This window comes from Bombina bombina, chromosome 3, assembly GCF_027579735.1.
Source record: "Bombina bombina isolate aBomBom1 chromosome 3, aBomBom1.pri, whole genome shotgun sequence".
Lineage (NCBI taxonomy): Eukaryota > Metazoa > Chordata > Amphibia > Anura > Bombinatoridae > Bombina > Bombina bombina.
Window position 1 is genome coordinate 325,723,846 of NC_069501.1, and position 15,701 is coordinate 325,739,546.

A 15,701-nucleotide genomic window follows, 5' to 3' on the forward strand; every position below is an offset into this window, starting at 1 on the left:
GTAAATATCGTTAAATACATTATCTCATTAAGTCATAATATTTTTTGGATGGAATTGCCCTTTAAGTTTGGGGGCAATTGGGGGACATTAAGAAAATTAACCAGAGGTCTGAAGTCTGGTTAATTTACGGAGCTCTAATTGCTACTTTGAGCTTGTGGTAGCAGTAACCAGCCAATTGAAATGGTTAATTATTGATTTGCGGGTGCGCTATAATTTATCGCTCCTCTTGTAATCTAGCCCTAAATGATGTAAGGAAATTGTTAAAGGGATAGTCAACACCAAAATTGTTATTGTTAAAAAAAGATTGATAATGCATTTACTACCCATTCCCCAGCTTTGAACAACCAACACTGCTATATTAATATACTTTATAACATTTAAACCTCTACATTTCTGCCTGTTTCTAAGCCACTACAGACAGTCTCTTATCACATGCTTTTTTATTTGCTTTTCACAACAGGAGACTGTTAGTTCATGTGAGCCATATAGATAATATTGTGCTCACGCCCGTGAAGTTGTGGCAGACACTGCACTAATCGTCTAAAATGCAAGTCAGTATATAATAAATAAAAAGTCATTTGCTCAGGGGGATGTCAGAAGAGGCTTAGATACACAAGCCAACTGGGTTATCTCCAGAGGATATCAGAAAAAAACCTGGATAATATTAAAGTAAAAAAAAACTCCATGCTGAGATGGAATACACCCAAGGGTTTTATGGAATAGCCAAACCTCTACTCTTAATTTTTCAAGACTCATTATCCTCAGGCATAGTACCCCAAGACTGGCGCAAAGTTGATGTGGTGCCACTTTTTAAAAAGGGAAACAGAGCTGATCAAGGAAGCTAAAGATCAGTTAGTCTGACATTGATAGGGGAAAGGTACTTGAAGGGATTATAAGGGATTATATTGATGAGTATATTTGTGTAAAGAAGATTATGAGTTCCAATCAGCAAAGTTTTATGAGAAATAGATCATGTCAAACAAATTTAATTACATTCTATAAGGAAATAAGTAACACTATAGATAATGGGGAAATACTTGTTATATACTTGGATTTTGCAAAGGTGTTTCATACACTGCCACATGAGAGATTAATGTACAAAATTAGGAAATGGAAATAACTGAAAATGTTAGTTCATGGATATAACTAGATAAAAGACAGGGAGCAACGATTAGTAATAAATGCATCATATTCAGACTGGACAAATGTAATCAGTCGAGTCCCCAGGGATCAATACTAGGCCCTGTAATTTTTAATATTTTTCTTAATAACTTGGTTCAAGGATTAAATAGCAACATCTCTATTTATGCAGATGATACAAAGCTGTGTAAGGTCATTAGGTTAATGCAAGATGAAATTTATTTACAAGGGGATTTACAAACATTAGAAGAATGGGCAGGTAAATGGAAAATGAGAATTAATACTGAAAAATGTAAGGTTCTACATTTTGGAAGTAAAAATAAGCAGGCAACCTATTATTTAAATGTGACTAGACAGCAAAACAGAGAAGGAAGGTGATTTGGGAGTACTTATAGATAGCAAGCTAAAGATGGGTGCTCAATGCAGGACATTCATGCAAGGGAGGAAAGCCTAATTCTGTCACTATATAAATCCCTAGTAAGACCTCACCTTGAGTATGGAGTGCAGTTCTGGGGACCAATATATAAAAAAAACCATTACTAACTTAGAAAAAGTTCAGAGATGGGCCACACAACTAGGTTGTCAAAATGGGTCTGTTTTCTCTAGAAAAAAGGAGCTTGAGAGATGACATGATTACTTTAAATAAATATATTCAAGGTCTATATACAGAGATGGTGGAAGCTCTGTTTATTCCAAATAATCACAATTTAAAGTTGGAGGAAAGGAAATGTAATCCTTTTTTGACTGTAAGAACAATCAAATTGTGGAACTCATTACATAAGGCGGTAGATACATTTAAAAATGGTTTATATACATTTCTGGCAAGAAACAGAATTCAGGGATATGCTTGCTTGTTTTAAATGGTTGATGCAAGTTCAGATCAGCACTCCTGCTTATGGCTACACAACTGCTAGTCGACACTTCCACAATAAATGTGTATCAGGGTGCTCAGCCTTCATGATCCCCCTCAAGGATCCAAAATTACATATAGGAAAACAAAAAGAGAAGGTAGCACTCCAAGGTAAAGGATAACTTTTTAATAAAGCAATGTTTCGGGGCTCCTGACCCTTTCTCAAAAAGCCCAGAAACATTGCTCTATTAAAAGGTTATCCCTTACCTTGGAGTGCTACCTTCTCTCTTTGTTTTCCTATATGCTTCTTTTAAATGGGTCATCTTTTTAATGGGATTAATTTAAAGTCAAATTGAGCTCTTATTGTAAATAAATTAAGATTTGTATAGGTTGAACTCAATGGAATTCTGTCTTTTTTCAACCTCATCTACTATGTTAATATGTTATGTATTGTGGAACATTTTACTTGCCTTGGGAATTGAGAGATCCTCTACCTGCAGATACACAATCAACAAAAAAGATTTATAAGCTCTTTAAGGCAGCCTCAAATAAGCCATCTACCTTACCTTCCTGTTCCTGATGCTGTTTCTGAGGTAATTAGCAAGGCATGGAACAAATCAGGCCTATACCTTTGTTCCTTTCACCAAATTAAAACAATTTTTGTTTACCCTCTGAAAATTTGGAGGTATAGGAGACTTTTCCAAAGGTGGGCAGTGCTATCTCTACTTTGTCTAGCCAGACTATTCCTTTAGAAGATAGTACCTCAGATGGACAGAAAACTTGATAGTTACTGGAGGAGATCCTTTCAGCTGGCTACATGTTTTGTCCAGCGGTTAGTGTAGCTTGCATATCTGCAGCTACTGCAGTCTGGTATGACAACATATCAGACTTTATTTCATAAAACGCTTTTAAATTAATTTTAGGATTGCTTGAGGCTGGTCAAGACTGAATAGTTTAATTTGTGATGCGGATGTTGAAATAGTATCTAAAAGCAGACTTCTTTTCCTCTCATTTTAGGGAAAGATCTTGTTTGGACCTGGACGGGACACTACAATCGCTGTAGTCACTAGAGGTAAAGATAAAAAGCTAAGGTCAGGGTTAAATCCACTGGATGATTTCACCCCTTTAATCGTTCCAAGATGCAAAGATCTTCCTCTTCAGTGTCTAAAAAGTCAGACATCTCCAAGTCCATGTGAAAGACAGGTGTCTCTTGTTCTAAAGTCCAAACAGACCAAAAAGCTTTCCTCCAAATAATCATGAAGGTGCGGCCCCCAATACAGACTCTGCTGAGGAAAAATCATGTCAAGATCCTTGGGTACTAAATTTCACAAGGGGTACCTCATAGACTTTCGGCCTTGCTTTCCTCAAGGAAGATTCCTCCTATCGCATATACCAAAAGATCCTTTAAAGGCCAGAGCTTTATTGAAAGCTATGAGAGAAAATAGTCTGATCCCCTTAGAAGAACATAACCAAGGGTTCTATCCAAACATTTTTATTGTTCAAAAGAAGAAAGGAACGTACAGGCCTATCTTGGATCACTGAAGACATTTCTGAAAGTTCCAACTTTCAAAATGGAGACTATTCACACTATACATCCTTCAGTGCATCTCTGCTACTCCATTACTTCAACAGGAGCTGCTGATCACAGCAACATATCCTACAGCAGAGGTCACTAGGAACTATAACTGCAGTTGCGGTTCATAACAAAATCAAGGTCAGAATATTACACCTAAGTTTGAAAGATATCAACTTCCATATTACACTGGGGGTAGGGCTACACTGAGAATTTTCAAGTGCTCATCATGCAAGAAAACAGCTGCCTTCCAGTTTATGAGGCCGATTTACCAAATGTCTGTCAGCCCCGATCCGACAGTGCGGATCAGGTCCGACAGACATCGCTGAATGCGGCGAGCAATACGCTCCCGTATTCAGCATTGCACCAGCAGCAAACAAGAGCTGCTGGTGCAACACTGCCCCCTGCAGACTCGCGGTCAATCAGCCGCCAGCAGGGGTGTCAATCAACCCGATTGTACTCGATCGGGTTGAATTCCGGTGATTCCTGTCCACCTCATCAGAGCAGGCGGACAGGGTTATGGAGCAGCGCTCTTTAGACTGCTGCTCCATAACTTGTGTTTCTGGCGAGTCTGAAGATTCGCCAGAAAAACGGCCCTTCAAGCTCCATACGGAGCTTGATAAATGGGCCTCTATATGTAATGCTAGCATCTTAATTGCAGAAGATCTGTATTTTAAAGGACTGTATATAAAAAGAGGTCACACAAGTTACTGTTATCTGACTCCTCCTACTCCTCTTGAGAAAGCCAAACCGTCGATCTGGAGAAACGCGTTGAGGTCACGTGCCTGACGTATTTGGAACGTGCATGTCACATAAAGATTCTCACTATTCCACTGGGGATACCTGTTAAGACTAGCCGGCCATCGCTACATGCAGAGTCACTCCACTTTGTGATATCTGAGGACTGTATCACGCATCAACTTTACTGAAGGCTTAATTGTAATGTTCATCTAGTAAGTGCAATCATTTATTTGGTGCACTCTTTTTAATTGTGAAATAAATTACCTTGAGTCAGAGCTGTGCTGTGTTTGTTTTATTCTGCAGGTATTCAACCAGATTGTGAATGGTTAAGGAAGGCCAGACATAGATCCCATGGCCTCCCATCACTTGTATCACAAGATACCCCATTATTATGTGGGATATTGAGATCCACAAGCAACTCTAATAGATGCACTAGTGATTCCATGGTAATTCAAGCTGATTTACATCTTTCCTCCTTTTGTGTTACTAGCCAGGATAATAGCCAGGATAAGACAAGAAAGGGCCTCAGTGATTTTGATTGTTCCGACATGGCCTTCTAGGAGTTGGTAGGCAGATCTGGTGGAAATATTCTCCAGCGAGCCTTGTTGTCTTTAGCTCAGGAAGGACCTTCTCTCTCTCAAGGTCCCTTCTTCCATCTCTCAATTTGACAGTACAGCGATTGAATGGCTAATTTTGTCTCATAGAGGTTTTTCTGATCAACTGCAACACCATTTATCAGCCAGTACCCTTAAAGGCAAATTTCTGCCATTTCAGTCTTTTATCACAAGAAGATTTCAAGACTTCCTGAAATTCAAAACGTGGTTAAAGCTTTGGTCAGGATAAGACAAGCTATCAGGCCTTCATCCCCCAGTGGAACCTTTTCTTGGTTTTGAGGATTCTTCAGCCATTTAAACCTATGCATAGTTTGGACATTAAACTGTTATTTTGAATGGTTCTCTTTCCCTTGAGCATTTCCTTGGCCAGTAGAGTTTCTGATCTTTCTGATATCTATTGTGATTCTTCTTATATTTGTTTTCCAGCAGGATACATACCAATTACTCTTTCATTCCTAAGCTTGTTTCTTTTGAAAAACATCAATAGAGAAATTATAGTCCCATCTCCCTGACCAGCATCTTGAAACATTATCTTCAAGCCACTAAATTCAGAAATTCTTCTTCCTTGTTCATCCCCTTCTAAGGACCCCACAAGAGACAGAAAGCTACTACAATAAACTTGCCGGCTTGGCTTAAAGCTTTGATATCTAGTAGTGAGGAAGTCTCCCACAGAATGAATTACTGCTCATTCTAACAGAGCAATTACCACCTCTTGGGCTTTTAGAAATTAAGCTTCCATTGAACAGATTTGAAAGGCAGCTACTTGTTCATCTTTATATACTTTTACCAAATTTTATTTTTTTACACATTTGCCTCTTCTGAGGCTGGTTTTGGTAGGAAAGCTCTGCTGGCCACAGTGCCTGTTTAGTTGCTGCTTTAACTGTTTTTTTAAGCCTACTGCATGATTGGTCTTGTGTTCTTCACAGCTTGGGTATAAGATCCCGCGTGTGATGACATGTGGACTTTCAATATCTTATGAATGAAAACAAAATGTATGCTTACCTTATCTTTCATGATGGTGAGAGTCCACAAGACCCACCTTTGTTTTTCCATAACAGTTGGCAGCAGTACCAGTTTGCACATCTCTTACCATACTCTTCCTGCCCTACTTTCTTATTTTTTCCTTTTTCTAGGCCATATGTATGACTAAAGAATCATGAGAAAGTGGGAGGGATTAAAGCTCTGTTACGTGTTTTGCCTCTTCCTATAGAACTGGATTTTAATCCCACATGTATTAGCTTGTGGACACTTACATGATGAAAATAAAATAATTTATCAGTTAAGCATAAACTTTGTTTTGGCTCAACTTAATGTGTTCTTTTTATTTGGTGTAAAAAATGAATATGTCCTTTAAAATTGGTATTTCAAAATCTAAAAAATATTTCAAATATATAACATATAAAAAAAAAATTACATGATTAATAATAATAATAATAATAATAGTAATAATAATAATAATTATTATCTTTTATTTATAAAGCACCAACGTTTTACAGAGCACTATACAAAGGTACATTTACACTAAGTATACAATACAAAAAAATCTTACAATGAGTCATTAAGTATGACTATACAATGTACATTACTACACTTAAATTGACAAACAAGCAAAAGGAGAGGAGCGACCCGCCCTTGAGCACTATCAGTTGTAGATGCACTTTTATACAAAGTTAGCTACAGTTAGAGAGGCTGTCAAGCTTACCATCTAAAGGAAAAACAAAATATATGACACAGAAGGAGAGGAGAAAGTAATACATTATTATAAAAATGGTTTTGTTTTATTTGAGGATGTTTGATGTAATAAGTTTTGGTGTTTGTTATATGGTGTATGTCACTCTTGCAGTCAGGTGAGGTGACACTTGCACCTGATCTCAATTACACAGGGAGGTTATATAAATGGGTAAACTGTAGGGTGGGGGGTGGAGGAAATGGTTGGGTGGAAAGTGATTGCTGAGATTTGTAGTAAAGTTCCAGGAAAGGTGGGTGTCTGTATTGCTTGTATTGAAGTTTGATGTCTGACTGAGTTTGCTTGCAGGAAAAGTGGGCATCTGTATTGCACAATCAGTTATAGATGCTCTTTTATACAAATTAAACTATAGTTAGAAAGGCTACCAAGCTTACAATCTAAAGGAAAAACAAAATATATGACACAGAAGGAGAGGGGAAAGAACTACATTACTATAAAATGGTTTTATTTGAGGATGTTGGATAGCAGGAGGAAGGGTAGAATACAAAGCAGTTATGTATTATGTTGTGATGTATTTTACATGGTGTATGTTACCTTGCATTCAGGTAAAGTGACACTTGAACCTGATCTCAATTAAATGAGGAGGTTATATAAATGGGTAAACATTAGGGTGGGTGGAGGGAAGGGTTGGGTGTCTGTATTGCTTGTAGTGACATTTAAGGTCTGTCTGAGTTCACTTGCAGCAAAGTTGGGTGCCTGTATTGCTTGTAGTGACATTTAAAGTGTGTATGAGTTTGCTTGCAGGAAAGGCGGGTGTCAGTATTGTTTGTAGTGAAGTTTAATGCCTGTCTGAGATTGCTTGCTTCCAAATCAAGGTGAAGGTTACTCCCGCAACAATGCCCAGCTAAATCACCCTGAACACCTATAACTATGTCACGCCTAACCTACACTCCCCGTGCACCGCCTTGCTGCCTACACCTACATCACAGCTAACCTGCACTCCCCCTGCACTGCCCAGCTAACTCCCCCTGACTGCCTACACCTACGTCACACCTACACACCCCGGAACGCCCAGCTAAGTCCCTAATACCGCCAACACTTACACTCCCCTTGAATGCCCCAAATAACTACCACATATAGCCTTCTGTCAAAAAAATACTCACTATAATAAACTATACTAAATAATAGACCTCACCATTATAACTATGAAGCTATGTCGCTAAAATACTAATCAATGTTTAAACAATGTGTCACAGAGATGCGTTAAAATGCAGACGGCCGACCCCCTGAGAGCTGTCAAAACCTCGCCGGCCTAGCCCTGCTTCTGTAACTCAGCCCCAGTCCGCCACTGCTTAAAACGGGGGCCGATTGAGCAGAGTGCAGGGAATCAAGTCCCCTTTTAGTAAGTTTTTGGTAACTTCATGAGGCACCTAGGAATACCACTTGTTTGTGGGTGCTACCTTCTGGGAGGAATGTGGGACCGGATTTAAATTTAAAAATGTACTTGTATAGTGATTGACTGATTTAAAATCAGCCAATCAGTATGAAGTGGTACCATAAGCCAGGAGCCGGAATGAAGGGGCCAAACGTTGGATCAAGAGGATTTAGATTTAGCAATGTTGAGTACCACTTTTGGGGTAAGTTTTTTATTTTTAAGAATAGGCTTTTTTATTTTAACTTTTCTTTTCTAAGATAGTTTTTTTTTAGTTAGAATTTGTTATTTTGGGGGGTGGGGGGTTACTTGTATTGTAGAGGATTTTTTTTTTAAATTGATTTTTAAATGTAAAAGAGCTGATCACTTTGGGCAATGCCCTATGAAACGTCCTTTTAAGTGCTATTGTAATTTATTTTAGTGTAAGGGTTTAGGGTTTTTTTTTGTTTCGGAAGGGTTATTTATTTTATGGGGCATGTAGTTTAGTGTTGGGTATAATGGTGTTTTGCTGTAGTTTATTATTTTTTGTTACAGCTTTTTTTATTATTGTATTTTCTTTTTTTTGTAACTTAGAGGTGTTTACTTTAGAGGGGGGTTAGTTTAGATAGGATTAGGTGTTAGGTAGAGTATGGTTAGATTGCGTTTGGGGTTTATTTTTATTTAATTTACTAAGGTTGTTATTTTTGTTAACTTAGGGGTTTTAATTAAGAGAGGGGTTAGGTATAAGGTTAGTTTGATTTTGGGGTATGTTGTGGTATAGGGGTTAATAGTTTAGTACTTGCGGTGAGTCTGTGGAGGCATAGGGGTTAATAGTTTAGTAGTTGCAGTGAGTAAGTGGTGGCATAGGGGTTAATATTTTCGTACTTGTGGTGGGTATGTGGCGGCATAGGGATTAATAGTTTACTATTTGCGGTGAGTACATGGTGGCATAGGGGTTAATAGTTTACTACTTGTGGTGAGTAAATGGTGGCTTAGAAGTTAATAGTTTAGTACTTGCAGTGAGTATGTGGCGATATTGGGGTTAATAGTTTAGTACTTGCGGTGGGTATGTTGCGGTTTAGATATTTATTAGTGTAGTGTTAGTTTGTGATTGTCGGGTACTTCGTTTTAGGGGTATTAGGATAAGTGGTTAGGCAGATGGCAATTATATTCCAGGTATAATTTATTATACTTCTTCAATATGGGCGGCAATGCTGGGTGTTATCCAGAGCCAGCATCACCGACCAATGGCATGTATAGTAAACTCCTCTCTGCGATGCCTCTATATCGGGAGCTTGGAATATTTTGTCAGGCTTGCTCAACATAGCGGTGGATCCCTTGGAATATATTGCTGCCTCATAGCACTTTCGATCATAGGGGCCTCAGTCACAGGAAACTATCATCTTGTAAGCGTTGCAAAGCAATATACTCTGAGATGCTAGGGGCCTCAGTCACAGGAAACTATCATCTTGTAAGCGTTGCAAAGCAATATACTCTGAGATGCTAATTTTCATCTAAAATGACCAAAGTGCTGAAAAATGGAGAGGTTAAAACTGTGCAGTTATAAAATGGAAAAGGAAAGTAGGATCAGGTACAAACAGGAAACTAATATCACTTTATACCAGACGAAAATGTTAACACTCTATGGCTCAACATTAACACCACCAATGAGAATTGGGCCTCTGTAGTGAAAAACTACATGATATCACACAATGTAAATTCTTTATGGATGCAAATAATGATCCAAAAACCCAAAGCCTAAAAATAAGGAACAAGCAACATGAACCCCAAAAGTTTCTAGCTGTAGGATTAATCATAAATATATAAATACAGAAGGGCAGAAGTGCACATAATCAAGCAAACGTTAATGTGATTCTTCACCCCAACATGGTCCCTTAACTACTCCTCCAAGAATGTAATAAAGCAGGGTATCCAGAAAATGTTGGACCCTATGAGAACAATATCACAGTTTATATTGCCATGGAGAGCCTCTCCAAAGTATGCTCTCAAAAGTTAGATCTACAGCATCTAACGAGACCACCAGCAAACAGCAAACTAAAGTGAAGAGATCTGAAGCACGTATTCAGGTGTTGATTAACAATATAGGAAACTTTATTGAAAAAGATGCATTAGACAAAAGCCATGTATATGGCAAATTTACAAACTGGGTTTAGAAGGGCGGTTTTATGCATTTCAGCTCACACGCGAGCTTTAAACATAGACCTTTACCCCCCTTCAATTTAAAAGGACTAATACAGAAGCTAAATAGTAGATCAATCAAACCTCCAAATACAAGTCAATAAATAGTGTCATAAACAGGTCCTATATGAAACTTATTCTGTACCAATGTTAGAACGTTAGAATCCCATCAATTACAATTAATAATATCATTATATTTGAAACATACAGTACATATTTTATTATTTATAGGGTTTGACTAACATTACCATGCATTATTTCATTAATAAAGGTCAGTAATCATCAGCAGATAGTCCTAAGGTCATTGAGTTGGCAGGATTGCAGCTGTAGTGAACATACTGAAGTGAAAGGGGTCAGCATTTTGCCTTCTACATTTTGTCCAAAATCTATAAATCTTTAGCTTCTGACAAGCTACAGCCTGCAATGTCACTTCAGATAGGAAGGCACAGAATTGAAGCTGACAGGGAGAGAGTGGATACATGTAACATGGCAGACACTCTTCTGGGAAATGTTTATCTAGTTCAAAATGGTCATGAGGTTTCATACTAGTATCAAAATACTTAGTAACCACAAGTGTGTGAGAGAAAAATTAATTAATTTCATTAATGAGCATTTTGAAGCTGAAATTCAAGACCACTGTTCTATCCAAATCAGCCTCCAATGTGTTTGTTATCTATAAGCTTTCAAAAGAAAACCCAGCAAATTGCTATGAAACGTATATGGTAAAAAAAAAAACTACCACAGATAAAAATGTAACAGAAATCTCTAACTTCCCATATAAGGCCTATCGCTATTTTCGCTGTATATACTGTATATTTAAGAATAGTTCCATTAATTCTTGTGCTAAAGTGCAAATATAAAAACTGATTATGTGAAAGCTGTACCTTAAATAGCAACCAGGCTGTCATCCATTTCACAAGTCTTCCAGGCCAAACAACATTTCTGTAGAGTTCAGTGTTTACAACCCCAGGATCAACCACATTAGCCGTCACATAGCTACCGTCTGCAGTAAGTCGCTGCTGTAAATGATAGCTGAACATCAATAGAGCAAGCTTGCTGTTGGCATACGCACCGTGGGATGAATAGCAATAACTGTTTGCAAAGAAAAACAAGATGTGACATTTTAATAATCTACAAATTCACACAAAACATAACATAATAATTATATAATTACTTATTGTTCAATATTAATCTATGTAATTAGCTTGCTGATTATATTACTGAGGGTTTACAAGGGCAAATAGATGTCTGTTTTTTATTTTGCTGTAAGTCAAAAATCATTCCTAACAAGAAAATCCTCCAAGGCTAGAGAGATCAAAGTGAAGCAGATTATGCAAAACCATCAAAGATTTTTTTTTATCATTGATCCGGATTAATAAACAAAATTTGCTTTGCATTTTATAAGGCTGTATTAACAACATCATAAAGAAAGAGAGAGAAGAGAGGAGATAGGAAAGAGAGAGAGAGAAAGAGAGAGAGAGAGAGAAAATTATTGTATAGCAAATCTAGGCAAGTATCCCTGCTTGCCTTTCCCCAGAAGTACTCTATATACACCATTACCAAGGCACCAGGAAACTCTGGGTAATATATGCAAATTTGATATACAATATCTCATGCTTTTATCCATAAATATGCATTAGTTAGCACATGCAATCATCAATAAAGGGACACAGAACTATTACATTTAACGCATCACTTTCAGTCTAGTGTGTAGAAACTATGGTTTCTTTTAAAAATGTGTGAAGTATTTTTTTGCATTATTTGAATGTAAATTACTTTTAACCACCCAATGTCCAGACCTCTTTCCTTCCATTTTTTTCTTTTACCAAGAATGATAGGATAAGTACTTAAATGGATATTTAATTTAAAATGAAATTACCCATGAAAGGCTAGGTTACAAGTGGCATGCTAAATGTTGTGTGTGAGCGAAAAGGGGTTTATTGCGGTTATTTGCACGTCGGGTTTTTGCTTATATTACAATTGAAAGTAAACATGATCGCTTGAGCGTAATTGAAGTTAAAGCACGTCAGGTCAGCGTGACCTCAGAGCTCTGATTAATTGTACAGTTACACTCATTATAACACCATTTAATAAAAGTAATTAAAAAAAATATTGCACAAAAATGTTATAAGGGCTCAAAGATATGAGGTCTTAGGTGTTAGGGAAAAAAAGGCAGACAAAGGGCTTTAACATAGAGATTCATATATACTGTATATATACATCACTAAAGATGTATATGTGTGTTTGTGTGTGTGTGTCTCTGTATATATATACATACAGTTGTAATAATATTATTCAACTCAAATTGCAAATCAGGTTTATTGTCAAAATATACAGACTTTCAGCTGTTTGCAATGAGCAAATCAAAAAGCCATTTAAATAGCTCAACACAACAAATGCATTATTAAATGTAATAGTTCTGTGTCCCTTTATTTGACGAATGCATCAAATTCAACTGAAAATGCTACTTTTAATGAATTCTGCAGTCTCAAAATTATTCATCCCTATGAATAGAATCCCTCCAACAACACAAATATGCAAAACAGGTGTTGTCTCAAGCACACCTGATGCAACTAATCAAGGGCTTCAATAGTTGCACCAGGTGTGCTTGAGCTAGAACGCATGAAATACCTGAACTGGCTAGGGGTTTGTTGAATCTCACGTTTCACTGCATGTTAGAAATATGGCTAAGTCAAAAGAATGGTCCAAAAGTTAATAGAAGAGATCATCGCCCTTCACAAACATGGAACAGGATACAAAAAGATAACAAATGCATTGAATGTTCTTAAAAACACCAGTGGAAGCATAGTTCGCAAATTCAACCTGAACGGGGCAGATAAACTAAGCTATCAACGGCTGCAACAATATTTCTGAGAAGTCAGGTAGAGAAAAACTCTTGAGTGACTGCAGAAAACCTGCAGCAAGACTTGGTGACAACAGGCACTGAGGTTTCAGTTTGCACAGTAAGGCGCATACTAAACGCAGAAGGTTTCCATGCCAAAACTTCAAGACCTATACCACTATTGACCCAAAAACACAAGAAAAGTCGGCTCCAATATGCTCAAAATCATATAAATAAGCCACAGAGGTTTTGGGATTCTATTCTGTGGAGTGACGAAACAAAACTGGAACTTTTCGGACCGATGGATAAGCGGTATGTCTAAAGGAACAACAAAAGGTGCTCTACTAAGTACTAAAGATGCTTGCCATGAAGGGGTTGCATTTTAAGACTGCAGAAATCATTAAAAGTTGCATTTTCAGTTGAATTTGGGGAAACCACTTGTTATATATAGATGATAGATAGATAGAGATATGTATTGTACCAAAATACAGATATCAGATATCTTAACAGTTTTTCACAGCTAAAGGGCATTAATTCATTTGTGCCAAATAGATAACATTGTGCTCACGTATGTGGAGTTACCTAGGAGTGAGCAATGATTGGCTAAAGTGCATGTCTGTCAAAAGAACTAAAATAAGGGTCAGTCTGCAGAGGCTTAGATACAAGGTAATCACAGAGGTAAAAAGTATATTAATATATCTGTGTTGGTTATGCAAAACTGGGGAATGGGTAATAAAGGGATTATCTATATTTATAGCCCCTTAAGGACTGATGCATTACGCCGTATGTCCTCCAAAAAAATACACTTAACGACCGATGATGTACGGCATACATCGTCAGTCTTGTAAAGAGGTGGAATCGATCCTGATCGCTTCCAGCCGCTTTCCGGTTATTGCAGTGATGTCGAGGCATCCTGCAATAACCCTTCTTACCCCTCCGATGCAGAGAGAGCCCTTTCTGTACCGGACATCGATGGCCGCAATAATTGGTGGGTGGGAGCCGACGTGGGAGACGGGTGGGCGGCCATCGATTGCTTCTTGTCTGTAGAGGTGGGGGGGGGGTAGTCGGGGACGCATGCGTGCGTGCACGGGGGCGGCGGGCACGTGCACGGGGAGGGAGCGGGTGGGAACCATTACACTATGGAACAATTTCTGTGAGAGAGGGGGAAATAAATTTATAAATGTACAATCTAAGTGATCTGGGAGGGGTGGGGGGTTGGTCTTTGGGGAGGGGGAAGCTACACTACAGAAAAGTTTAAAAAATTAAAAAAATTAAAAAATATATATTTTTTGTAAACTGGGTACTGGCAGACAGCTGCCAGTACCCAAGATGGCTCTCAATAATGTAGAGGGGGAGGGTTAGAGAGCTGTTTTGGGGGGGGGGGGATCAGGGAGGTTGGGGGCTAAGCAGGGGATCCTACACAGCAGCATATGTAAATAAGCTTAAAAAAAAAAATATATACCTTTTATTTTAGTACTGGCAGACTTTCTGGGGTGGGGGAGGGAAGAGAACTGTTTGGGAGGGATCAGGGGGTCTGATGTGTCAGGTGGGAGGCTGATCTCTACACTAAAGCTAAAATTAACCCTACAAGCTCCCTAATTAACCCCTTCACTGCTTGGCATAATACACGCGTCGTGCACAGTGGCAATTAGCGGCCTTCTAATTACCAAAAAGCAACGCCAAAGCCAGATATGTCTGCTATTTCTGAACAAAGGGGATCCCAGGGAAGCATTTACAACCATTTGTGCCATAACTGCACAAGCTGTGTGTAAATAAAATAATTTCAGTGAGAAACCTAAAATTGTGAAAAATTTAACGTTTTTTTTTTTATTTGATTGCATTTAGTGGTGAAATGGTGGCATGAAATATACCAAAATGGGCTTAGATCAATACTTGGGGTTGTCTACTACACTACACTTGCCTAGATAGCAAATCTAGGCAAGTATCCCTGCTTGCCTTTCCCCAGAAGTACTCTATATACACCATTACCAAGGCACCAGGAAACTCTGGGTAATATATGCAAATTTGATATACAATATCTCATGCTTTTATCCATAAATATGCATTAGTTAGCACATGCAATCATCAATAAAGGGACACAGAACTATTACATTTAACGCATCACTTTCAGTCTAGTGTGTAGAAACTATGGTTTCTTTTAAAAATGTGTGAAGTATTTTTTTGCATTATTTGAATGTAAATTACTTTTAACCACCCAATGTCCAGACCTCTTTCCTTCCATTTTTTTCTTTTACCAAGAATGATAGGATAAGTACTTAAATGGATATTTAATTTAAAATGAAATTACCCATGAAAGGCTAGGTTACAAGTGGCATGCTAAATGTTGTGTGTGAGCGAAAAGGGGTTTATTGCGGTTATTTGCACGTCGGGTTTTTGCTTATATTACAATTGAAAGTAAACATGATCGCTTGAGCGTAATTGAAGTTAAAGCACGTCAGGTCAGCGTGACCTCAGAGCTCTGATTAATTGTACAGTTACACTCATTATAACACCATTTAATAAAAGTAATTAAAAAAAATATTGCACAAAAATGTTATAAGGGCTCAAAGATATGAGGTCTTAGGTGTTAGGGAAAAAAAGGCAGACAAAGGGCTTTAACATAGAGATTCATATATACTGTATA

The 15,701-nt window shown here is 37.9% G+C and overlaps 1 protein-coding gene across 1 annotated transcript in view; it reads right to left on the reverse strand.

The window, feature by feature from the left end:
• The window catches only part of DHRSX (dehydrogenase/reductase X-linked), a 973,969-nt gene that overhangs the window by 179,529 nt on the left and 778,739 nt on the right, over nt 1-15,701 (reverse strand). The window contains exon 6 of the mRNA XM_053706436.1: nt 11,100-11,307. Within this exon, the coding sequence (XP_053562411.1) occupies nt 11,100-11,307 (208 nt within the window). The remainder of the gene's footprint in view (nt 1-11,099; nt 11,308-15,701) is intronic.